A 27,646-nucleotide genomic window follows, 5' to 3' on the forward strand; every position below is an offset into this window, starting at 1 on the left:
GAGCTTTTTATCTGGGATCTCTTCCAACTCACTTTGAAATGCAGGAGCGTGAAGGAGCATGTAGAGACCAACCTTAGCTAAGCCCATCTCATTTCATAGCTCTGTTGGGCCTTGTTTTCTGAGAGCTATGCAGGGTGAAGGCTTCTGCTGTCTTCTTACCCATTTTACCTGGGAGTCTGGGTACTCTAAAGTTTCTGTCTGCTCTGACTATTTTAACTGACAGTACCTGGGCCATTCTGAATACGTCCTGCTTCCATCCTTACCTCTCAAATTACTTTGGTCACAGCAATTAAGAGGCTTTGATCAATACCACCACAAGGAATGCAGCAGTGTCTGAGCAGCAGAGGTTGGAAGTTTGGGCAAACAAGTTCATGGATGTATAGCAGTGATCACATGAAAATGCAATTTGAACATCTGCAAGTCTACTGAAAATAGCATCTCTGCTCAACGGTCCAAGTGAGCACAGCATTCAGTGGCAGGGAGAGTATCACTGACGTGTCAGTACATCACTCTGCCTTCTCTGCATTTCACCCTGTGAACAGTCCTTCATGACAGCAGAAAGCCTGAGTGACAATCCCATTTAAAACACCACATTAGAAGGTTATATCATTATTTTGCATGCGCATGGTTATAGTTTGGTGACATTTTACAGACATGCAGCATCTGTTTGCAATTATTCTGAGTGTAGGATTGAGCGCACACACCTACACTTCATTTAATACACAGTGAACTGGCATTCCCAAATCAAAGCAGATATACAGAAAATATTGTGTCTCCATGTTCTTCCTGATTAGCCAGTTCCTATAGTTTTAACATAGTATGCTAAGAATCTGCATTGGGGCACGACGAGCAGAATTTTTATATGGATTCTGCCTCAACTGCCAAAAGATCTGGGGGAGAAAGAGCACAGTCTTTACATGGAGGTACCCTGAACGTAACTGTTTTTTTCAGTACAGAAATGCATGCATGTGTTTGTAGTACAGACTAAAGAAGAGAACACAACCTCTTAACTCCTCTCTTGTTGCAGAATACAGCTATTTTACTTCCATCTTGTTAGTAGGCTTACATTTTCAAGGTTTTGGGAATCAAAAAAAAAAAAAAACGTTAATAGCTGATTAAAAAATGCAGACTTTGAAAAGCAGTGCTAGATCTTGCTTCTGTATAGTATATGACTCTGGACTTTGGGGAAGGCTCAGAACTGGCTATGACCATAGATGCATTTACTGCATGGATGGAACTTAACTGGCAGCTGGAACTCCTTGGCTCTGTGGCTATATTGTCAAATTTCCCATTTTTCATACGGTAGTGATGAATATATGTAGGCAGAGAGACTGTCAGAGTGTATCTACACTCTGTCTTGCACTGGCCAGGGTTAAGCTGTGATTTTAAACATGGCAACTAAATTTAGATGCTCTTACTTTGATTAAAACAACCTATTACTGTTTGTTCAAAGTTGATTAGAAATGGTTTTAAGCTACATTCCTATCAGTCACTCTGAAAGTCAATACAAGCTATAGGTGTATGACAGAATATGACAGCTACCATTCCTTACCATCTAACTACCCATCAGCTGAAACACATTAATCAACTCTGCACCTTGCTGGTCTGTCACAGCTGTAAGATAAAACACAGTAACTTAAATCTTAATAAGGTCAGCTTAAACTAACACACCTACATTTTGACTGGGACAGACTAAAAGTATGTGCCCAGTTACCACAGCTCAGCATACAAGGTGCTTATCAAGAGGTGGTGTCCACAGCACAGAAGTGGCCTGCAGGTTTTATCAGCTTAGTGTAAGTTTGATGGAAATCAGTGCGCAAGTTTGAACAGAAAAATACTAAAGGAATTAGCTCTCTATAACCTGACCTTCCCTTTCTAAACTCAGGCTTTTCGGTGAGAACTGGTTCTGTAAGAACAGTATCAAACTTGCCCAGGAAGAGAGGCTCCTACAGAAGAGCAAATGCCTGCAGCAAATGTGTGCACCAATGTAAATTAGGATAAGCTGGAAGTGTTCCACAAATCCTACTCTGAGGGTGCCACCAAACCCCATCATAATGCCCTTCCTTCTGAGATTGGTTTCATGCTTCCTCCTTATTGCTAGTCAGAATGCAATTTCATTTTGACTTTGATTCTGCTTGCACACTAGCACACCTTCTTCTAATAAATCTTTTATTTGGTTTATATGAAGTGCCAATATTTGGGTAATAAGAATGATCTTTTATGCACCAGACCTTCCTGCGGCTGATGTGAAGTAAGGTAAGCGCAGAGCTTAATATCTGCGCAGAGAGGAGGCTACAACATCTTTTCATCTACTCATGCTAGTATTCTCACTGATGTTGAAAGAGAAACTTGCATGAGCAGAACGAGCAGGATTTAGCCCTCAATTAAAGTCTCTGCAAACACTAAACCTTTCTGGACTAAAAAATAAGAAGCCTTTTGAGAAAAACTAGAAGTGTTTTGCTTTGAGATGATGTTGATCGCTATACCAAGAGCCACAGCTTGGCTACAGGGAGACATCTAGGTCAGAAGGCTTCCCGGGAGTGGAGTGGGAGTAAAAGGAGAGTGGGTAGGGACACCAGAATCAATACCTTCAGGTAAGCTCCAGAGACTTTTGGAAAATAAGTCTTTTTGTTTCCTAAGGACTGCCATAAGCTGGGTTTGGCAAGCCACAGCAGACTTTTGCTTTCTGCCCTCCCTTGGAGCACAGTAGGGCAGATGCTCATGTGGGACTGGCCAAGAGAAGCTAGGTATGAAGGAAGAGACGCTCTGGGTCTTGCCACCAGTCTCCACATACAGCTGGGCTGGTGCTTCGGTATCGTACTGAGCAACTGTGTTCTCATTCGACTAACTCTTCAGTCCCCCATCTTCCCCTTGCTGTGCTCTACCCTGCTTCCCTCATGTCTCACCAGCAGACACCATGAGAGATTTCAATGAGCAGTCACAAACAGCCACCTTCCTTCCCGGGAGCAGGAACCTGCCTGGGTCCACCCTGCTCCTTCTGGGTCCTGCACCTTTTCTGCTGATTCCTCACCAGACAGGAGTACACTGGTTGCACAGTGGGAGGCAGGCGTTTGCAGGGCTCATGGGGAGAGCTTTAGCTGAGAGCCTGATTCCAGCCCATCAACCCGGAAAATGGACAGCTGAAATCTGGATCGCTGCCTGGGACACGCTGTCGAGACCCTCTTCCAACTCAGGTTTTGAGAAGCGAAATATACAGCAGTTTGCAAAGGACTCCACAGCATTTACAGACTTGGGCTGATGACCTACCTGCCCCCCCTCCACTCCCTATACTGCTAGCATTACATACTGCATGTGTTCGTGTGTGCAGACATATGTGCATCTACTTTTGTGTAAGGGGTAGCTCTCTACATGTGCAGGGGATGGAGAAGACTTGGGAAGTACTCCAGACACAAAAAAACCCCCCAGCTTCTCCTAGCTGCTGAAATCCTTACTGCAGAGACAGACGAACTGGGCAGTATGGAAACACCAGTCTAAGAGTGAAAGAATCACAACCTACCAACAGCAAAACAGACAGACAGACTAGACACAACATCTGAAAAAGGCTTGAGCTTGGACCAGAAAGAGGGGAGATATTTCAACCAACTCTTGAACTGTATCAGCAACAGTCTCTACTACAAACACAAAAGCCTCCACTTAATTAATCTGGGCTACAAGCTGCAGGCAATGTTTGATAAAACTTTCATTTACATCAGTACACTGTGATTTCTGTTTATAACGGGCCACTAACAGGATGCTGTCTTGAGAGCTTTATTTAACTGAGGATTCAAGGGCTTTGTCTCTTTGATGCTGTTTTGACCCTGATTCTTCAAAGGACTGAGGATGTGGAGTTCAGGTTGCCCAGGAACTCTCAGCAGATGCTTAGCAACTCATGAGGCTGGGTCCAAAGTCTCCGAACCAAAACAAATTTTTCATATAAGATCTGTTTTTCTAGATATTCCCATGCCTCTAAAATTTCTAAGGTATAAACACATTGAAAGTTCAGGTAGTCGTTATGATATGTGGATTGGAATAAAACAGAAGGCAAACACAAATTCAAAGCTATTTTAAGACTTGTGGTGGTAGTAAAAATCTCTGTGCGGAGATCTGAGCAGGAGTTCTCTCACTGTTTTTGGCAAAATGCCCAGTGAAGCCCTGACAACACTTAAGATTTTCAAAAGGGAATTTTCTGTGGTTATAGCACAAAACTCTCTCAGCTATTCTCACATCTTACTTTGTGTGCCACTTTATCAGAAAGCAGAGGGCTGGGCTTATTACTATTATTAAACGACAGAATTATTTTTTCTCAGTTTCAATGCCACTGATTGTTTAAGTTTTACATTTCAGATGTCAGTAAACAGCAATTGTCATAGTGAGGTTTAGGCTGAAATTTGCTTACCAGAGCAACTGTTCTAAACTATCAGTTATACATATTGCAAACTAAATAGTGAAACCAGCCCATGCTTCCTACACTGATTCCAACAAAACACACTCAAAAATTAACCACATAATGTCTCACAGGCTTGTATGATCCAAATGCAGATAGTTGGAAACAGAATTTGATTCTGAATCGGTTTGCTTCAGCTTATACCGTAAGATAATTAATTTATTGTTTCGAATCAGAAACTGAGTAGAGTAAGAATATAAAAACTACTGACCTTTCTTTGCTAGATTACTGTTGGGTTCATATTTCTCAATCAGTTGTTGAACTTGCTCCTGTTTTAATGGTGGATAAAGGATTTCATTTAATCGTGGATCACGTTGCTTAAAGTTTATAAATTCCATCATCTGATCAACAGTAAGGTATGGTTTGCTCTTGGCACCACTAGAGAAAAATTGAAGCAACAGCAAAGTGATTACAATATGTTTCCTTGAAATCTTGTTCAATGTTCTGTAATTTCCCTGGGAAACTGAAACAAGATTCAAACTACCACACAACAAAAGTTATATCCTGCTCTGTTTTCGGAATAATTTAACTTGTCAGCATGTAATGACAAACATTCTTCATCAAACCTCTATGAGTTAGATTTTTAAAAGTGTTCAGCATTACCGGCACCAACGGGAAGAGTCAGACCAAAGCTAAAAGCTTTTCATTACTAAATTCCTCTACCAAAGCTAATTAAAAAAGTAAAAGAGAAGAAGATGTGGAATTCAATACTGATCTTGCCACGAATGCTCCGCTGGCACTCCAGGCTTAAATATTAGGTTTTACTACTGAGCAACAGCAGCCCTGATTTTATTATTCCAGTATTTGCTTGCTTTATAGAGCTGCAAAAAAATGTTAGGCACTTTGCAAAGCAAGCAAAAAGACGCCTATTTACCAAGTTAGTAAGAAGAGTACAGAGTTTTGGTACGATTTGTACCCAGATGGAGATCCGTGAAGCCTTCTCAGCAGGGGACGTGCTTAGGATTTTCTACAGCACTCGTTGCTGGCCTAGTTCCATTCTAAGAGAAAGCAACAGAAAACCCACCCCTAGGTTCAATGGGAGCAAATTAAATCAAGACTGAGTTCTGCTGAAATCTCACCCTTACAGAAAATAAGCACAAAAGGAGCAAGTGCACGCTCAGGTTGCAAACATGCATTCATTTGGTGGTTATGGGATGTATTTGCAGAATTACTTTGCTTTCATATTGTTTCATCTGCTGACTCCATTGATTAGGCTCTGCCGAAATCAGGAAGCACAGCGAATTGCTGTAAGGAGCACGTGCTTCATGAAATAATGCAACAGAAGTTTTATAGCTTGCAACTGAATGTACAAACTGACTAAGCTTTAGCCAGTTGCTAATTTAATTTCACAGTGTAAATTCATGATGCGCAAATCCTAAATGTTACTACATTTTTTTGCAGCTCCTAATTAAGCTTTTGGGGGTGATTATATATACTCTCATGACTAATGCACGTTCTTATTGCTTATCGTTCTTCCTCCTTTACTTTCATGGAAGCCTAAACTATTGTAATCCATACAGAAAAACAAGGCCTGGCAGTTCTGTTCCTAGAGGAAAAAATTACTGCAAAACTCTGATCATGAGAAGTGGAGGCAAAAGTTTGGGAGCAAAGGAACTCTTGATCCTAGGTTAAATAACAGCCCTGTTTGACATGGAAATCTGTTCTTGGCAGTCACTGCCTGGTGCTGTAGGCTCAATAACCTACTTTGCCATCCCTAGCACAGAAAATCAGTGGAGGGAAAAAAATAAAGGGGTGTCTTTTCTTACAACTCGGAAAAGATGTGGTCAATCTCGGGCCGAGGGCAGAGGTTGTTCAAGAACACTCTGTACACGTCGGGCGTGAAGTCGTCTTGAGGGATTGAGTCATTCTGTGAAAGGGAAAAAACACAGTGAACGAAAGAAACAGCACTTTCATACTCTTTCTGTAAACAGGTCACTGACTACTGCGCGTCGTTTGATTTCCTCCCTGCAACTTAGAGGAGCACAGATTTTTCAGAATAATAAATTCTCCCAAATAACACAGCAGCTCAAAGACTATATCCTAAAATATATAAATGGTTTCGTCATCTTCCATAGACAAAGTTAGCTCTTTCTCTGAGCACGTATGAGGAAGAAAGAAAGGACATCCCCCCATTTAAATAGGTGAGTTAGCTGAGCGCAAACATGCAAGCAATTCTGATGATGCTTCCAAGCTTACTCCCATAGGGCCTGCAGGGAACAGGCAAGGCACAGGCCCCGTAGCTTGGCAAGCAGCGCTGAGTCAGCAGGCGTGGGGAAATACAATGACAGCGTTAAGAGGAAGAGCCGATCGCTTGTCTTCCTAAAGCTTTCAAAGAACTGGGAACGAACTGGGTCACTGAGTCGTAATTAATAACCTTGCTCTCTGACAGTAGCAGAAGTTTTTCCTGTCCTTCCTGAAGATGCAAACTGAAGATACTGCCCTTATGGGAAAACCGCGTGGAACGCACCTCTCCCATACATCTTTGTTCTGCACACGCAGGGCAACTGAGCAGGCAGGCAGGTGTCTTTACAGAAACTGGTGAGGATGTTTTCCTACACAAGAGATACCAGCCCTTTTTTTTTTCCTCCCCCTTTTTTTTTTTTTTTTGCATTTTCTAAAATTTAGAACAATTTACATTTAATCCTGCTTCCAGATGGTACTATCATCATCCCCATTATACTTGATGGCTTTTTCCCCCAAAACTGAAACCCTGGTTTTGACTCCAGCTCCAGAGATCTCTTAGCAGACGGCATGGACGGCCGCTTTCATGGGGCTGCGAAAAAACGAGGGCCCTGAAGAACCCACAAGCCGAGCAGTCGTCCTCAGTGCAGAAGGGTAATGAGGTGCCCCCGGCTTCTGCCTTCATTGGAGTGCACTGAGAAAGGCACACGGCTTCGATGTTGTGCAGAGAAACCATATAAAAAAAGCAGGAAAAATGAAAACACAAAAACGGGGAATGCACACGCTGAGGACCTGATACTGCATTTCCCTCCACGTGAGCTGACTTTATCAAAAGCTACAAAATTTAGCCTCTGGAAGCAGAACAGACTCATATTGTGCTTCTCCACGGCTCCAAAATAACGCCCAGTTCTGATGAACTGGGGGAGAAAAATTGAATGAAAATCTGAACACAAAGCTGTTTCCCTTTAAACGCGGTTGAACCTACTTGTGTTGGAAGAAAGCCGCTGATAGAGGAAATCATTGCTTTTATTTATTCCGCCTGTTTAACACAGTTGCCAAGGGAACCGGAAGTGTCTATTCAAGCCTTTGCTAGAAGGAAGGAAACTTTTCAATATTTTTCCTGCTTTAGTTAACGAAACGCAATGGACGCCTCTTTATCTCTCCTTTCATCTGTGAAAGCCGCAGAAGCCCAGGAGGGTTTTGCACCGCGAGGGTCATGCACTGCTTCTCCTCCCCGTGCGCACCGAAACCTGACCCTGCTCCCGCTCGGACCAGCCTGGCCGGTGTCCCCGCTACGGCGAGGGTGTCCGTTCCCACAGCTCAGAGCGTTCGGGGCGAGCTATACCTGGTTATGCCTAGCAAAGCCCTTCGGCTCCTCTTCCCCAGCTCAGGAGAGCTCAGTCAGAGCAGACACAACCCTGAGCAGGTTTCTGCGCTGCTGAGTTTTGTCTCCTGACGAACAACTGATCCAGGCGCAGCCCGCTGCAACGGTAAGTCTGGGTAAGATCACGGCCTAAAGGGAACTGCTGGCGATGCACCGCGCATGCATACGCTACACAAAGTGTCTTGATAGCTTTTCCTGCTTTGTTTTGTTTTGTTCTTATCCAGAAAAAGCCCCCAAATTAAAATTGAGTACAAAATGTTTAACGATGACTGTCTCAGCATGCACGGGTGACATATGTTGCTCTAATTAGTTTTTTTTGCCCAAACTGAAGACAGTTACTAATGTATCAATTTCTCTCTTTAAATGTAGCTACACCTGTTTAAACACATTATTTACAAATTATGCTAAACACTATGAGCCACAACACATTACAACAGAAATAGTTCTTGAGAACTAATTTTACACAGCTGAGTTAAAAAATAATTAAAAAAAAAAAAAGCCTTTTGATTTGTTTGGGCACCTGCAACACTGATTTGTTTGTGTGGGTGCAATCCATTAGCAGTGGCTTTACCAATGCAGCATCCTTAAAGAGGAACAGGCAAAATGCGCATTAGCAGTGAGTGATGTCCTCAGCATGGGGAAGAAGCACGGTACCAGACTCAACGAGAGGCATTTCTCCAACGCTTAGCGCCCTGTCTTCACAAAAGTGAGAGCCACCCAGCGACTCCCAGGCACGTTACAGCACCGGAGATTTTCCCCAGCGTTATGCTGTGAGAACTGTGATTTTCCTCATTTGCAACTTTTTAGCTCTCAGAAACAATCATTTAGGATCAGTTAAAAGCGTTGTTTCCTTTAGTCTGCAGTCACAAGGTATTGACGTACACTTGTGGCACATTCACCTGGGGCAGCTTAAGCGATTTCTGCCTCTGTTGTGAACCTCTCACCACAGTGGACAGACAAACAGGACATGGAGCAACCACGAGCTGCCAAAGCTTGTGGTTGCCTCTTTCAACCCAACAAGCTGTAAGCAGCAACCGTTCAGGAGCAGATACACATTTCTCAGCCGCCGTCGCCCTGAGCCTGACAAAGTCTGGCACAGGAGCAGGGCGGACAGCCAGAGATACCAGAGGAGTCTCACCTTCCACAACTACCCTCACTGCACACACCTCCCACCTCCCTTGCAGAGGACCTGGCTACCACTGAGTGGCCGCAGCGGGAACTGGTTCAAAAACATACCCAGCCAAAATGACCTGGAATAGTTTACCACGGGATCAGCTTGCTGACCCAGGCAACTCATGAACTGCGCAACTGCTAAATCCAGTGCAAGGGTGGACGAAGGAATTTATGACGTGAAGCTGGAGGATGGAAATATCTCCTTTCAGTGACTGCCACTAGCGACGCAGAACTGCAGGTGACACGGCACTGCGGAGACTTTGGTCACCTTGGCTGTGCTACCTGAGGTTCAGAGCGGTTACAGCGATTCTTGTGGCTTCCTAACGGCCTTGATTCATAAAGCACGTGCATTTTCTTGTTAGAGCAGGCACCCCACTTCTCACTGTTCAGTGTGTCTATAATCACTGCTCAGCAGGCCGCCGCTCCTCAGCCAGTGTTTCTCCCAAGGGCATTTTAGACGTTGATTCTGCAATTACCACACAATTACAATCTCCCGCTGACCCAATACATTTTTTCCTTTAAAGGGAATTTGAAGGTACTCAACACTGCACAAAATGTGGGCCTTTTCCGATAACCTAAGACCCAGGCTTTAGTACACTTTCATTTGTCATTTGATTCCATTTTAAAAATATCCCTCGGTTTCCAAACACTTAACATGCGTATCTACAAAAAGGATAAGCAATACAAGTCTTTGGGCAGACATACAGAATCCTTTTATAACTACTTATTTCCTACCAGGAATATAATCAGTGAGCTACAAAACACAAAGATATAGACGGGAGACAAAAGCCTTGTATATATTTGCCACCCCAGGCACAACTTCAGACAACTACTATATTTGGATTGCAAAATCCTGCCTGCCAAAAGGGATTAAAATATATTGCCCCTTTCAACATCCTGGTCTGAGCCATCCACATATCAGTGGAAACACCCACACATCTTATGCGCTAATCTCTTTTTTTGAGACCAATGAACAAATTGCAAACTTTCTGTAACATATAAAAGCATCTCTAATTTCTGGCTTTGCTGAATATTGGCATTCAATTTTATTTTGTGATTAAGACTCTCTATTAATTTCAAGCACTGTTGATTTATGATTTGTCTGCTAACCTGCCTGCCTTTGTAACATCTGTATCCATCCTCTTATGTATTCAACAGCATTACAGCTATTCAGATTATTTGCACAGAAAGGACTCAATAGCTGGTTGGTTTTTTTTGAGTTACTAGTCACACTCGCTGCCAGTTCATTGTAAACCTCTGTACTAACCAGAGACAAGAAACCAGTCTTCATAGCCAGACAAGTGACTAAAATAAAGCTCTTCAAATTCTATTTAAGGCACCCTTTGACTTAAAAAACTACTCAAGATTTTAAGAAGTGCTTAGGGGAATCAGATCCCAAACTCAAAACATCACTGGCATTTTTTAAGAGTTCATTTAAACAATCATTTAAACATTTGCCTCGTTCCAGATCTGTTGAACAACGAATGCTTTGGAAAATCAGATCACAGAGGGTGAGTTCCCACAAGACTCTAAGCATTCCAGGTCCAATCCAGAAAATAAATATATAAATAAAATCCACACTTTAAAAATGTGCTTAACTTGAAGTCCATGAGTCATCCCACTGCAGTCATGCTAAACTGCTTGGCTGAATTAGGGCTGGAGTGCTCAGCGCTGTAGAGAGTCAAGCCCTTATTAAGGTCCCAAAATACGAATTGAAGATGTTATTTTAGGCACTGCAGGAGGGTCTCTCTGGTGCTGTTCTTCTACAGCAGGAGGAATGGAAACTTCTATGGCAATGAGAATTCCGGCTCCTCTCCCACTCAATACAATGGCTACACGTTGTCCCAAAAGGCCTCCTTGCAACCAGCAGCACTGTGAATTCCCTAAAGAGAGGGGCTAGCAGACGCTGAAGTGAGTACTGTCACAAACAAGCCCATGCAGTGATAACACCCACTGGCAGTGCAGCTCAGGCTGCCCTATGTTCAGGTCATTGCTTGTGATGAAGGTATATGAGGGACTGTTTCAACCCCGAAGCTATGAATCAGGAAGAGGCAAGACTGATATATGCTGACCTGGCATCCATTTACTTATGACCAGGAATTTCATCTTGTGTTTTAGGGTTTCTGAGTGTGTTTTGCAGTTTCTGAGAGGTGCAGCTCATGGCCACTGAATCCCATATCTTTCTAATGTATCAGAGAGATGGTTTTTATATGATGCTTAGAGAAAAATCCTTCTTTAGAGGTATTTTTCACAACGCAGAAGAACGAACAAACAAACAAAAAGCATAGGCTGTTAATGTCCTTGACAGACTGCACGAATACTCCGAATAATTCTGCGTGATTTTGTTGAGGAAGACTCCCTGACATTCATGTGGCTTGCATACTGCTGGAGTCCAGTGCTCTCCAATGCTTTAGAGGAATTCCACTTGTCCTGTAGTACAAGGGGGCAGAAAAGCTGGAGCTAAGATTTTTTTGTTGTTCACATAAGCAGGAACACAAAGGAAAAGAACTGTAGTTGAGGCATTGATTTTCTTCTAACCCACTACCTCTGGGAGATTCACAGTTTTCATGCTTAGCAAGAGCTTAGCTTCTAAAATATTTTATTTCCAAGATAATCAACAGACTTCTGTGTTGGATGAAGTGTATTTCTCTTTTGTCCCAAACAAAGAAAGGATCTACTTTGTACTATGAATAATTTTAAAGATGGTATCCCAGCAACAAGTATCCAGCCATGTCTACGTGGAATTGACTCTGCTTAAATAAATAACTGAAAAATGTTATGGTTTCTTTCAAGGACTCTAGTGATTGTATTTTTTTCAGCAAGAGGTAAGAAATGATTTTTTCCTTATCTTTGCTGAAATTTAATAAACAGAAGCAAGAAATCAACTCAGTTAAAAAGCAATGCTTCAGTGATTTTTTTGACATAGCTCATCTTAAAAATTATCTTCGCTAACAATTAAACAAAAACCAATCTTTAAAATGAATCTTTTCAGCTTTCTAACCTCATGACATTTTTAACCAGTCAAACACCTATTTAACACAGCAATATGTGGAGTACCTTATTTTAGCTGAGAATTTTATCATCTTTTATATCTGTCTTACAAACATTCTCTGGAATTTCATGGAATAAAGCTCCCAAACCAATGATGGAAGGTCCGATTGGTAAGGAGTATCTGTGGTTTGGCTTGTGAAGATTTTGCTCCATTGCTCTTCTGAAACACTACGATTGACTCTGTTGAGAAATGACCTCTGAAGCAAAGGCTGGGTCAACGTCACAGCACAGTTTTCTACAAAGAGCTAGGAATCAGGAGATACAGGCTCTCCTCCACTACAGAATAGTTCTGCTCCATCTCTTGGACCTCCATAAGTAGGAATTAGCCTGGAAGAAGCTTCTGGGAGGAAAATCTCCACTTCAGAGGAAAGACTAAGGGCAATGTCTTTAACACAGTGTTAACTCAAATCATCTGCTTGAGTTCATTCCTCTTTAATGAGCCTTCTTGAGGGAGTGGTATCATCCTGCAAGCACTCCTGGTAGAGCTCCAGCATTAGCAGTGTACAACAGCAGCATCCCCACAGCATTGATAGCTTAGACAGTGTAACATTTCACATTTACTCAACACACCTTTTAGACAAGCTAAACTGAGTTTAAATTGTCACTTAACTCAAGCTATAGATTTTCTTGTGAGCAGGAAACAGATTACATCGTTAGCTACACCTCAAGCTAATCTTTCTCTGAAGTCATGCCTTGACAATTGTGTAATAGTCACTGAGTCTTAAAATTTTCTTGTGGGGTTTCTCCAGGACTGGCCTCACAACCCTCTGCCCCTTCCTTTAATCCATTCACACTTCCTTCAGGCACTCCTGTTCCCTACACAGCTTCAAAGCAAAGATACTCAGATCTGCACATGGAGATCAGTAACTTCTGTGTGGGAAACACTACTGAGGACCTGTCCAGTGTTCAACACTCTTGTAGGGGTCAGGAATAAATTCAGACACTTACCCTGGAAGATGGAAGATTACAAGCTTCTAATGCAGTCTCCACCCGTTTTCTGTCAGCGGAAAACAAGCGGTATATGCTGCAAAATGGAAATGAACAAGCGATTGGCTCCAAGACACCAGGCTGCCCCATGCGGCTGAAAGACCTAAGGCCGCTTCTGAGTTGATCATGTCTTTAGCTATTTAAATGAGGAATACTATTTTATGTTTTAATCAAAGCTATGTCATGCAAAAGTAAGTGAATGTTCCTTACAGACAAACTTGTAATTCTACACGGTCTGATCAGGATAAGGAGGAGGGAAAATTAAAGGGTCATGGAAGAAACAAAAGGTTTGGGAGCCGCAGAAGATGAGACGCGTTACTCTTTTCTTGGTGTCCTGTTCAGATCAGCACCGATTGACATTTATTTCCATTTGCTTGCTGCTCAGTAACACAAATGAGTTTAATGATGCCCGCAATGAGTTTACTTCTATCCCACACAAGCCCCTATTACACTGGATAGTTATTTCAGAAAATTACCACTGCTCTCTTCACTGCGTTACCTGGGCGGCATGTAATTTGAATATATTTATCCTTCCAACATGTCTCTGAAGTAAAGAAATGATGTTTTCTTATTTTATACAACCGGAACAAGAGCAGGGAGGCTAACTGTCATGCTCAAGATCACAAAGGCAAGCTGTAGCCACCTCTTCAATATGTGTCATAAACAACTGATAAAGGATTATTTTAGACACAGGGATCGCATGTCCATCCCAAACACTTACTCATACTTGAAAATCAAAAGAGACTAAATAGTAAGAAAGGGGAACAGAACTTACTTCTTGAGAGGAATACGCCCTTCTGGAGTGACCTGCAGCTTCAGTTTTGTGTACCTGTGCAGAGAAGAGCAGTCCGGTTTATATTTGTAGCATTTAAAAATCTCTCTCCACGCAACGCTATAGCCTGACCTGATTGCTTTAAGCACTTAAGTTTCAGTCACTTCTTTTTCACAATATGAAAAGCTATTATGATACCATTGCTAAGTAATTATCTTTTCCATCAACACTAACGCACCTGATCTGTCAAATAACATCCAACTTGCAACAAAATATTGCATATACCATTAACGCACCCCTTTATCCTCCCTCCAAGCTCCTTCTCACCCCAGCACAAGTCCCCAACTCTAACACTAAGCCGCATAAAATCACAAAGGACAGAAATGGAGTCGCCCAAGCTACCAGCTGGTCTACCCTTTGCCAAAGGAGGCTGCTTCCTTTCTGTTATGTCCAGTGCAGTATAAACAATGTTTCAGCTTCACCTCCTCCAAATCCACATCCCAATGGATTTCACTGTTAGGAAATCCCTATTGGTATGAATGGAAGTTTTTCTTTGCATCATGCCTTGCCATTATTCCCAGCTATTAGTCTCCCTGTGAGTAGCTTCAAGAAAAACGTTCTTCTTTGCTGGTGGTTGAATACCACCGGGCATGACAGGGGCACCCTAGAGGCAAGACGCTCAGGCTGAAGCGATGGGTAAGCATGTTTCAAGGATGCACTGTTTCCCCCCAGCTCACTAACAGCTATTATCTGACTGTCTGTCTGTCTGACTACCTCTGCAGCAAGACGAGCTCCCTCTTCCCAGGCAGAGCAGTCTGCTTCCCGAATTGTGCAATACAGGCCGCCCAACTTGACTGGACAGGGGGCCACGATCCTCTTCCAGAGACTGAAATGATCCCTGGATGCTGCATGCAAACATCCCTGCCTCTCTGAGTCCTCGCCATTACACATCTGTGAATGCTTCTCAGACACTTTGACCCTAAACCTCATCACTCCTCTGCTGAAAAGAAGTCAAATCGCTGGCAACTGAAATGTCTCCACACGAGCAAGAGTGTAAATATGTATAGCAGTCCTGGGCGTGCTTGTGACCTTAGGAATCCGGAGCAATATAAAAATTACAAGCTGAAAGTGCCTACAGTCAGGCAATTACACACCTTCTGAACTAAGTATTTCGAGTATCTCCATACCTTAGGACCTGTGACTCTTCTTTCACTTGCTCATTAGCGCAGCAGGATGAGGATGTATCTCTCTCTGTCCAAATCTTTCAACATACTGACTCAAAGTCTGATAGGAGTCATCCAGTAGCTTTAATGAGCAGCAGTTTGGGCCTGCAGCTATTATGTGCCGATTCTCCTTGTATGTGCGGACTGCTGGTTACCAGCAGCAGCCTGCAAAGAGCTGAACCTTCTGAGCACGTTTTCTGTTCCACCAGAATGTAATTAAAACTATAAAAGAGTTTTATGGTAACACGATTGGGTGAAAACTATGGTGACACTGAAGTGTTTGAGGTGTTTTTTACTTTTTCATTCGACCCACTGGCCTACAAAAAGAAGAGGAAACTGCATGCTTCTAATAAACACTCCTTTTTTCCCCCTTACTCACAATATCTGTAACAGCCTCAAAAACAAAGCACATGCTATTATCTCCAACTAGCTTATGAACATACTGTCAAATACTTGTCTCTTCATATGCATCCTGTGGAAACTGAAATCTCTTGTGCTACTGTGTCACCAAAGAGAAGTATTCAGAAAAAAAAAAAAATCAAACTGAGTTAGATTTAAAAAAGAATCGCAGTGATTAAAAAAAGGTTTCTTTCTACTTGCTTTCTATTTTTTTTAAACTTTCAAGTACACTCTGAACACAATTTAATGTTTTGTTCTATAATCAAGAAGGCTAGAAATAGAAATAAAATGAAAAAAGTAAGGATCCTGAGGTTCTAAGCTTTAGTGAAAGCAAAACCGAAAGATTTGTGCCAGAAGAAGAGCCAACCTCCAGCAGTACTAGCCACCTTTTTCTTCCCCAAAGTCTCTGATAGACATGGGACACTATTTGTTTCCCCTGCAGTCACAATCCAGCCAAGAAAGCGAGGCATGCCGTTCTTCCTAAAAAGTCAGCTGCTGAGAGAGAAACCCATCAGCAGCTGCTGAATGGACTAACTTCAACAGGGGCTGACTGCCTCCAAAACTGACAGACTTTGGACATGATGCTGACCCACGCTTTCCCCAGTAGACTCATCCGTTGCTAATCACTTTAGTAGTTTGTATTCCAGCACTACAGTATTAATTTCTGTACCCGCATACAAAAATACACTGCACAACTACAACAGATTAATGAGCACTTTATATCCAAAATGTCAGTTTTTAGTAACACCCGCCAGCCCCCAAATTAACCCTGTTTTTCTCATCTGACCAAATCACAGTAAAGCTGCTCAAACTTTTTATGAATGCACTTCCAACATTGCAGGGACTGAGTGCCACACAGAGAAATGTCTTTCTAAATGTGCTTTAATGCAAGTGCTTTTTTATTTCAACAAAAGGGTTCTGACAGGACTGCGACCAACCCTTTGCTCAGTACAGTAATTGCAACAGGGAAGTATTTTTAAACTTCAAAGTCAAAGATTACTTAAGTGAATCTGATTTGGCATTTGTGCAAAGGACTCTGGAAACCCAACAGTTCCCAACTGATTTATTAATTAGTGGAAAAAGACAAGACACAGGAATACCATGCTTGCCTGCTATTCAGTTGACTCAGTGTGTCCAGTGACTTCATCTTTAATTAATATTGCTTGAATAATCATAGAAAATATGAATAAGATGGGCTGCACGATACTGTGTGATAAAATGCTCCTTCTTTGAATCCTGTATGAAAGCGTGCATAGTCCTCGCCATTGCACACCTCTCAGCCAAGCCTATTGGCCACCCGGGAATTTGAGTGGCAAGGGGGCAAAGAAATAGTAACATCAAATCACCCCTGTACCTCACCTACAACCTGTGGAGGTGCCTGCAGTAACCTCTGTTCTTGCTCTTACACAGAGCTGTATGGACAGAGTGAAATCTAATCTAGGGTTAGCAGCTCGGGAGCAAAGGGGGAACCTAGTTTCTGCAATTTAGGAATCCGATGTAAGCACTGCCTAGCTGGCATTTTATGTGCATGCTCCTGATGGGGAAAGGGGAGAGGGCAATCTAATCCTTCCAAAGGCAGTGGAGAGACACAGACACCAACAAGGACCTAAAGGCAGAGGTCTGGTTTGCCTAATTTAGACAAACTCATTTCTCCACTGAGCCATAAAGGAACTTAGAAGACCTGGAACGTAACTGGAGCTGCTCAGGTTGGCACAGTGCTTTCTCCATTGTCAACATATGGAACCAAAAGGAAATGCTGATTGCTTCCATCCACTGGGATTTGGTTTGCTTAATTTATCATTGTTGTCCCAGCATAGCATTATCAGATGATAGTTCCTGCTATGTCCAGCTTTCAAAGTTTCTTCAAGAATTTGTGTCGACTTCACCCGGACCACAGTGAGAACTATGAGCAGGAAACGCACGCAGCCCTCCCGGAACAGGCGCTCCTGCATAACGGCATGGGACATGGGAGCCTTGTGACTGAGTATGGATGCAGCTAGCGAAATCAGGCACGCGTAACCTTAGACAGCCCAGAAAAGGGGTGGGCTAACTCGCTTCTTGGATGGAGGCAAGTTTTAGGAACCTAAGCCTCCACTTCATATTTGCTTGGATTGATTCTCTTTCTATGAGCAGAAACTATGAGCTATTCAGGGGGAAATAAAAAGCTGAACATGACTAGTCATCCTGTAAGCCAGGGACAGTATACCTTTTCTTTTGCAATAGCATAAGGCTACCACACACCCCAGTTAGTTATCAGCTTTGCCATGCTGTTCTCCACATCATTTAAGCAAAACCATCTCAGCCTGTGCATTTATCACCCCTTAGAAATTTGCTGATCTTAGATTCAGTTCTCTTTCATTTCTGAGGTGCTGCTGTTTTTACACCCCAAAAGTTATCATAAACAATTTCTGTACTTTGTTGAAAGTAACTTGGAATCCAGGCACTGTGCAAACCAATCTAGATGGACACATTTACAAGTTCTCTCTAAAGCATGCTAAAATCAGAGGTATTAGACTAAGGAAAATGGAATTCCCGTATTTCTCATTTTTGATCAATAACAAAAAAATAAACTAGAAGTAAGTCAGTTTGGAATTCTTTATATTTAAATGGCAAGCCTCGGACTACAGCTGAAGCTACAGTTTCTGTGTACTACAGGAAGATGGCATAAAAAAATGTATTTTAGCTGTGACTTGGTAGTTTGTGACAGGAACCTTATTAAGACTTTTTTTAAAAATAACGTTTCGATAATAGCCTTTTTAATACAATGAGAAAGGATAACCTGTGTTTACGAAAGTGACAACTCATCAAAGCATAAACAATAGATGACAATATGACTAACAAGAGAGAAGGAAAATGACGCAGATAGAAGAGTAACACCCATAGCAATAAATACTATGGCTACTTACGCTTTTTCCAGAAATGCATCCCTTGACATGTTCTGTGCCAACAAATTTGTTGCCAGACTGAACACTTCATCTGACCATTCCTACAGAGATAAAGTTTGATTAAATGGGGCTTAGTTTAGACGTTTACTTACATAATGGAAAATACTTTCAATGATTATATTGTTAGTAAAAATTGCCTAATTAAAGCCTGAATTTGATTTTTTCCATTTATAGCTTCCTTCCTGGACTATGGGACCTGACTTTTCCATTTTGCAGAAAATGAAGATTATTGCAAATATTTATTTAAAGATATCTTATCCTGGTGTATTGGAAAAAAAAGATCAAACGGATAAATGTCTGATGCAAAGCACATTCAAGTTCCTGGGAGTTGTGCCATAAACATCACAGAAAAATACATTTTCTTGTGTTTTGGATACTATTCTGGCTGATACACAAAGGATTAAAAAAGGAGCTTCTATACAGCCTTTCTTGTAAAACGAAGCTGAAATGGATTTAGATCCCCTCTGCAGTTACGCAGACCTGACACTGCGGGATGCATACCATACCATAATAAATATCTTGCTAGAATGGCTCCCTTTGTAAGAGTTTGTTATAAAAGCCTCTGTATCACTCTATACATTGTGAACTAATTCAGGCAACAAATATCAGCCTAAGCTTTTATGGTGTATACTGAATTAAGAACTGTAAGTACAGACTCCGTCTGAGAGCCAACCAGCCAACATGAGAAACCCGCTTGAAGAACCACATCAGTAGAGAAATACAGGAATGCATCTCACCTATGCTCACGTACCATGAAGCTTTAACTGCAGTTTGTAGCTACTGAGAAATAGGACACTGTTGGTTTATATAATCAACCCTTCGCAAGATGCATTTGGATTTCCGGTCACTGCAGCATCACCCATCCCCATTTAAGGAACCACTATATATTTAATCACACTTTCTTATGCTTAAGAGATTCATGCCTTTTAAAGCCATCGCAGTACGTGAAGCGTCTTCTTCCCTTTCTCCATCGCCAGTGTCAGATCGACAGTGAACACTCTGTTCCCTCAGCCACGGAGGCTTGGAGCGAGTTTTGATGCCTCCTTTCCCTACCTGGATGTCTGCAATTCATCTATCCTCATGTTTCTGCCACAGACTCTTCAGCCCCCATATCATCCACTTCCCCCCGACACATATCCTTCCTTTTACCCTACCCTGCAGTCCTACCTCTCACTAAATTATTTTGCTCTCCTGCCACTCCAAGGGAAGGATTCTCCTCGGCAGCTGGCTGCTCACAGGCGGCCTCCCTTCTTCCCTCGCAGGCACTCTTTTTTCCTCCCTTTATTTTCTCAGCTTAGTTTTTCCTCATTCCTACGTCTGTGTCTCTTCTGAGGTTCCTTCACTGGATCCCAGTTCTTCCTCAGGTTCACAGCGAGACTCTGAAACATGATTATAACCTAAGCACAGACTCTCACTGCTTGACTTGCAGGTCTCTCCTGCAGCTCCTCAGACAACTTCAGCACATTTTTCTCTGCTAACTTGGTGCTTACTTACAATCTTTAATCGTTTTAACTACAAACGTGGTTTCAGATTGGCTTTGTTTTACTCCTTTGAAAGAAACAAACAATGCCTTTGCAAACAGTGAGAATTTTTTTTGACTTAATGAACTCTTCTGAATTTTCTTTGAAACTAAATATTGAGTTTCCTTTCCTATCAGTCCAAATCCAAAATTCCCATGACCGCACACCCTTGTAGATGCATACTGTTTGGGAACTAATCACTGTCTTTGTTTCTCCTTTTTTTTTTTGAGGAAAAAATTGGAAAAAAAGGGAGTTTCATTTTGACAAAAACTGATGATAATGTGAAAAGCATCACTGACTTCCAGTGAACCTAACTTTCCTAAGTTACTTTGCTGTTTACAGGTTTGTTTTATCTAAAAGGCCTGAAGTTTCAGCACAACTAGGTGATCAAGTCAGGACAGGTTAAAAAGTTATGATTTAAAACATTCTTTTAAGGCGCTAAGATTTGTTCCCTGAAGTTATCAGACTCCATTCCTGAAACTGGTCTTGGACAGTCTCTCACAGGGAGAAGGCAAAAAGGCTCCTCACGTGCCTCTTTTTACGGGGTCCTTGGAGCCACTGGAGGACTGTTAAGCGCACACAGTTTAAGAGCTCGCACCCAAGCAGCTGAGACCAGCACATCTCCTTGTGACGGATATTTCTGGCAGGCAAACCGCCTCCCTAAGAGACAGGTTTGTTGTCTGGAGTTAAACCCTGGCTGCTGAGGTATTCTTCCCCGCCATCTCTCGTGACTGCTTCCATTTTTTTTTTTTTTACTTGTTTTTCCTTGCTGGTTCTGATTTACAAGAAAAAAAGGGGTGTGAGAAAGAACAGGAGAAAGAATAGGATCTTTTAGCAACATGACTGCTTCTCTGTGACTCTTGGAACAGAAAATATATTAAACGCAGACTCTTCTTTCTTCTTGGTAACTCATTTCTCCAGGCTCAAAATAGGCACGTCTTGTAAATGCTGCTTTGTTTCGGCACTAGTAACAGCAGTTAAAACCTCTCCCTGTGACACCAACAGCTGCAAAGATTAACGGCAGCATAAAATATTATTTAGAAATTGAAAATAGGCTGGCTTTTACCAAAACTTGATAGGCTTTGTTTCGATCTCACTGATGCTACTGAGTTCATAACTGCAGCGTTGTCTAGAAAGCAGAATTACGGCACTTCACTAGTATCCCACACCCCAGCTCGTCCTCCTGTTTTCTGAGCGCTCAGTCACAGGAACGTAAGGGGAACACACAATTACTATGTGCCTGTCACAAGTGTTATTTATATAAACGGTCCTGCCATGTTCCTGTGCTAGCTTTTTCTGGCTCTTCAAGTGATCACATCACTCTTGCCAAATACTCTAAAGGCTACCTGCAGACTGAGCCATTTCCAACTACATAGGTGCCAAGTCAACACGTTAGAGCAACACTTGCTCATTTCCTCTCACATTTTAGGGTCTTCATTCCAGTCACCACAGAGCTGCAGCCAAAAAAACCAAGATCAGAGAACATGCCAAGGATCACGTCATCTTTCCAGTCACTGGTCTGAACCCTCAGCAGGAGGTGAAACAACAGCGCTGAACACAGACCCAGAGAAATAAATGAGATGCTTTTTACTGACTTCAATGGACTTTGGATAGGGCTGTGAGCCAAGATGTGACTTGCTGCCTTAGCTACCAAATGGTTCTGTTTCCTTGCTGCACGGCATTAGCAAACCCCGTATTATAACTCGGTGTATAATACACTGCACAGTGCAGGACCCCTTTACCAGCAGCACTGAGCGCAGTACTTGGTGAAAGCACTTCACGGGGCAGAAAGCTGTTATGTGTAGAAAGAAAACAGCCAACTGTGGAAAGATCAGAACGGCCTCTGAATCACTGCTGCAACAGCAGACTCCTGCACAGATGTAATACAAAAGGAAAATATAAATCCTGGTATTTTGAAATAGGTTTGCATTAGAGCCAACAAACTCTGTTTGCAGACTGGGAGCCTCCGATCCCTTTGGGTGGAGGGAGAACGCAGCCTCCTAACAAATGTTAATTCCACCCAAGTCACATCAGCCAGGACAGAGCTGCATGAATCCGCTCTCTTTTTGACTGTTACACTAATTCATTCTTATATCATTCCTAGGAACTTCACTAACAAATTAGGTAGCTTGTCTGTGCTTCGGTAGGAAAGTAATGTACAAGCAGCAGCACATTTTGAAATTTGCTGCTCAGTGAACTCATCTCTCTCCTCGACTGCCTGCATCAGAATACATACCTTAAGACATTTATCTCAATAGAAGGGATGAGACTTTTTCCATTAAGAAAAGACAGCACACACTCTTGAAAATGCTTACTTCAGATCAGAACTGACTATGCGTGAAGGCAATGTTTCCTGCATGTTTGTTTTTGGTGGGAAGTTAACAAAGCACGTTAGTGAAATCATGTGCTTTGGCAGCCTTATAAATTTTATTAAAAAAAAAAAAATCAAATGGATATGGATTTATACTGTTTATTTGAACATTTTATCATACTGATTAAGCTTTTAAATATGCCTACGAAGTCAAAAAAATGAAGCTGTTTGCTGGAATACACATTATAGCACAACTTGTGAATCATCTTTGACTACATCATTTTACTTACACAGGAATTCATCAGCTTCTAGTGACAGATCTGATCCAAAGCTCGTCAGACTGAAGAGAAACAAAATTCCCCGAGCTCTGGATTAGGCACTATATGGCTAAGATAGACTACAGCAGTGAGGATAGAGCTGGTGTGAGCAACTGAAATGAGAGCGACAGGAAAGAGATGGGGAAGGATGAGAAGTTCACTTCAGAAGTGAACGGATTTGGCAAGAGAACGAAATACCGCAGAGAAGACAGATTCACAGGTTGGACTTCGTAATGTTGTGAATAGAGAGACAGGAAAAAGAACATTTGCTTGATTTGATTTGAGAAAGAAATTCTTGCTTAATCCTAGTTTCTGTTGTGCTGTGTGTTTCTAGATGCTCACAAATCCTGTCCCAAGACAGACAAAGACACACCAGTCTGAAAAAAGGCAAGCGCTGTATCAGTGCTATTTGTCTTCATCATCAAGGTGTGTCTACCAACCCACCTTTTAGACTAATGAATTTCAAGCTGCATACTTTGTACAAACCAGCTGGTCAGTGTCCTTCAGCCTTTACATTTTAGCTATATTTTCTTGGAGGACTGTGGACAAAACAGTACATTGTGACTTCATAGTAATTTCTAGCTCTTTTCTGAGTTGACTTAAAGCAAGTTCCACAGCTCAAGGCTCACATTTTCATAATTGTCCCACAACTCAGACCATGGATGTGCTGAACACAATTTGTAGTGGAAGGATCAGTAGAAGGTTTCAAAGTTCAGTTAACGTAAAAGTGGAATAGTAAGTCCTAAAGGGAGAGGAAGGGGAGATACCAACCTTCTGCGAAGGAAGAAAACCCCACGATTTAATTACTTTAACTGCCTTGCTAAGACTTTTTCTATTTACTTTGGCTTTCTTCTCCAAGTGAGGGCCTGACTGATTCACGTCACACAGCTTGAAAAACAGGGTGCCACAGAGGAAGGGTTAATCAGAAAAATATTCATACACTGAAAAGGGAAAGGTGGGGGAGGTTTTCATTGGCACTTGCTTTCCCTAGAACAGCAGTGAGAGTTAGGGTCACAATTTTCATGTGTGACGCTGGAAACTTCTTGTTTTTGCACTCCTTCTCAGAACTCCCTGAAGTGCTGATTTGTGCCTGATATGCTTATTTATAAAGACCTCACTGAGTCATTACATTGGGACCGGAGATTATATGGATCACATTCTATGGTCTGGTTCATATAAAGTCAGAAAGCTTGTTAAATAGAGAAGAATTTTTAGATACATTCAATAGTGATTACATCCTGTTCTCATTGAAACAAACAGGATATTTAGTATGATTTCAAAGCAAGCAAAGCTAATCTGGATGCTTTGGAAAGTAACGCTCTCAGGCTACACTGCTTAATTGATAAAATATGTATTTATTTGGTCCACCACACTTACAAGTAACAATAAAGACTCAGAGTTTAGTTGCTCACACCATAGAAGTTGCTCAGCATTTACAGCAGCAAAACTTCTCTAAAACAGTTTTATCTATCTACTGCATTTTAAGGTTCCATTACCAAACAGAAAATGGCCCTAAAATAAATATTTCAGAACTGATTTAGCTTGGCACTGCCAGAAGCAAATAGATTATGGTTCACTGATTGTTTGCTAGACAGGAAAGCAAAAAAGAGAAGGGAATACGCTTCTGATTTATGTGATCTTCCTTGGTAAGTGTTAACAATTTTTGCTGTTAAAGTTTTAACATACCTTTTAAATTTCCTCCATATGCTTAGTTTTTTTCCTGAAGGATTGTTTCCAATGCTCTCCCTCATGCAGTGTTAGGTTTCTTAACCACCCCTGTAGAATACAGCTCTGCCTTTTAAAGCCCGAGGACAGCACTTACCACACAGCAGCCCACAGATCACTATGAATTCATCTGTCTCTATTCTTTCGTATCACAGGAACAGAGGAAATCGTGTTTTCACTGAACTGGCCAATCAGCTAATGAAGATTTGCACAGATGGAAAATTAGCAAGAAAATTATATCCTCCCAGGTGAAGGCTTTCTTCCGATGACCTATCTCACCTGGTTTGACATTCTCAGCTGCCTGTGAGGCCCCGTATCAAAGACACCCTTTGACCAAAACATGTGGGGGCAACGAGAATACTGAAGAAGTCCTTACTGTAGTGAAGTAACAGGAGTCTACGGAGAAATTATCTTTTTGAGGCACTCAAGTGGACTCAAGCATGCAAACTGTATGAAAGCGTGCTCTGTGCGAGGTTGTCTGGAGGCTATCATTAGGGTCTATCTATATGAATGGAAGTGCAAAAGAGGAGTAGCTTTTGAATGCCAAGTTGTGATAGAAAAATCAAACATTTCCCATTTCATTAGACCCAGCTGTGGCATAGAGAAGGTGCCAGACAGCAACAAAACAAACGTGTGTTAAAGTCTATTGTAGCTTCCTTACCACACACAGCTATGTTTTATGTGTTTTGTTGGATAGAAATGACAGGTACTGTGTAACTGCATGGAAAAAACACTTTCATAAGGTAATGACATTTACTTCACAACTCTCTTCAAGAACTATCAGTAGGCAAAATGCATACTTAAAACTGACCTTTGAACACGACTAGAAAAGGTCATGAGTGTAAGTTAAATTAGGTGTCTGCTTGCTGTCATGCTTGAATATACAAAGTAGATCTGCAGATAAACAAACTCCCACTACTCTGACACAGGTCAACCTTAAAAAGTCAACAGTTTACACACTTTGGTATCATGGATGATCCCTAATTAGCGTATACTTAGAACAAGTATTAAAGGGTGATAACTACTGAAAAAAACAATTGTTTGTGGAGAGTCACAACATATTTCTTATACCTGAGTTAATCTGTGCATATATGATTATTTCCACAGTGCTCATTTGGGCTTTACAAAGACAGTAACACACAATGTTCTGAAGATGAATATATACATCGGTGACAGAATTTGCTCAATATACTCCCAGAAAATAATGACTGCACATATCTGCTTTGATACTGAGCAGCACAACTCTATTATAGAATTTAGGTTCATCTCATTTGAAAAGGCAGTTTAGTAATCTCCACTTTTCTCTCTTCTTTATCCGTATTTCAAAGCAATACTTTAAAAATATTAATTCTATATGACACAGATGAATGTGTATTACCTTTGCTATGTCCTCCTGAAATGCCACTAGGTTCAAGTATGATATATTGACCAGGTCTGGACCATAGACAACAGTTATCATTCGATTTTCCAGTCGGCCTCCTAGGTTCCCAGCATCCAACAGTTCGCGCAGTTTCGGATCCTGCAAGTAAACATATTGAAAAATAGTTAATATCTTTTGTGAATACTTATATTAAAAAACAGTGAATATTTTTTGCACTGCTTTTTGTAATACTTAAATTTTGAACACTTGTCTTATTTTGAACATTTTAAATATGATCACAGTAGGTTCTCATCTGGTCAATTTTTCATTAATATATTTAAAGTTATTAACTCAGAATAAAAAAAAAAAATCACTACCCATAACCCTTCAAAGCCTCTGAGCTCTCCAAAGGCACAGTAAAGATGAAAAGTTGTCCAGATGCTGGCTGTACCTTCTAACTCTCAGCTATTCAGTCTCCTAAGTTAAGCATACACAACCTGTTTTAGTAGTCAAAATTACACAGTCTAGCCAAAGGCTACTGCTCTCTGTTGAAAGATTCTCTATGATTTTAATGGATTTCAGGTAAAGCTCAAAATGAGGGGAATTTATTTTTTTCCTAAAGAATTCGGAAGACTGCCTGGAATTAACAGCCTTAAACATTATGCCATGAAATAGATAATGTAATTTCGGTGATGCTTTCCTCTTTCTCCTTCATGTCCAAAAGGACATGCATTATTTAAATTGTAAGATATATTCCACTTATACTTAACTTTCAGTCTTTTTTTTTCATGTTTATGTCCATTATAAAAATTAATACATAACATTTTTGTGAAGGAAAGATATATTCAGTAATTTTTTTTGCTGTTAATTATAGCCAGAACTTCAACTTCATTGGTAGCATAAGCATGTGAGAAACAATTTCAGGTTATTTGGTAACTCTATCACTTTCTAAGAAATTACACTGCAGCATTTCCAAGAAATGCACTGTGTGTTTGTCAAACTAGGAAAACTGCTTGATTCTTGGCTTCAAGATACACTATATAAAGGCAAACATAGAGGAAAAGAAGTCCTGTATGACTGAATTCAACCCTCTGAATAGAGCTAGTATAATTTGAAAGTTTCAGGTTTCTTATAAGGTAGTATTTTTCAGCCTGGTATAAATATTAGAAAAAGCCCAGGGAAGGGGATCATTACAGGGTTATGTTCAACTTCTTCACTAATGTGAAGACATAGTAGATCCTGTGTAGGACCTGAATAATTTTAAAACTGTCAGAAACCTATACTGCAGTTTATGTTTCATTCTCATACAAACCTTTTGCCTCACTATCTGCATATATAGTTAGTATTTCTGGTAATTCTTAATATTCAATAACTTTGGAATAACAATCAATATCCTGACTGTCCAGTACTAGTTCAACTTACTGTAGCAGGATAAGATGATAAAAATGGCCATTTATCCTAGATCTCACAGGAAACCGTACATCCATCAGCCTAAAGGCCATCTTCTGATTGGCATCAGATCTGATTGCAGACCACAGAGTTATGCATATGTTCGCCAAACACTTCCCCACCTTCAGAAGAATGTTTTAAAGTACAGCATATGAACTGGAAAGAAACTGCAAGGCTGTCTATGATAAAACGCTGAGCCTCATTAAATACTGGGTAAGATGGTAAGTGCTGCAGGAAAAGAGAATAATCCTGTTGGAGGGTTCTGGGCAGAAGGAATATGATTGCACTCTGAGACAAAGAAGATGTCACGGATAAACAAGCTAATGCTTTCACAAAAGACAAGATCAGAAGAGGGATATAAAAATTGAAGCTGTGTTCCTGACATGAGGACTGGAAGAAGAAAGA

At 41.3% G+C, this 27,646-nt stretch overlaps 1 protein-coding gene across 3 annotated transcripts in view; it reads right to left on the reverse strand.

The window, feature by feature from the left end:
* The window catches only part of PLCB1 (phospholipase C beta 1), a 436,237-nt gene that overhangs the window by 150,472 nt on the left and 258,119 nt on the right, over nt 1-27,646 (reverse strand). For all 3 annotated transcript variants that reach the window (XM_026094675.2, XM_026094677.2, XM_026094678.2), the window contains exons 4-9: nt 25,811-25,951; nt 18,521-18,600; nt 13,996-14,049; nt 13,182-13,257; nt 6,211-6,311; nt 4,656-4,822 (exon numbers count right to left, since the gene is read on the reverse strand). In XM_026094675.2, coding sequence (XP_025950460.1) covers nt 4,656-4,822; nt 6,211-6,311; nt 13,182-13,257; nt 13,996-14,049; nt 18,521-18,600; nt 25,811-25,951 — 619 coding nt within the window. The remainder of the gene's footprint in view (nt 1-4,655; nt 4,823-6,210; nt 6,312-13,181; nt 13,258-13,995; nt 14,050-18,520; nt 18,601-25,810; nt 25,952-27,646) is intronic.

Source organism: Dromaius novaehollandiae, chromosome 3 (assembly GCF_036370855.1).
Source record: "Dromaius novaehollandiae isolate bDroNov1 chromosome 3, bDroNov1.hap1, whole genome shotgun sequence".
Taxonomy (NCBI): domain Eukaryota; kingdom Metazoa; phylum Chordata; class Aves; order Casuariiformes; family Dromaiidae; genus Dromaius; species Dromaius novaehollandiae.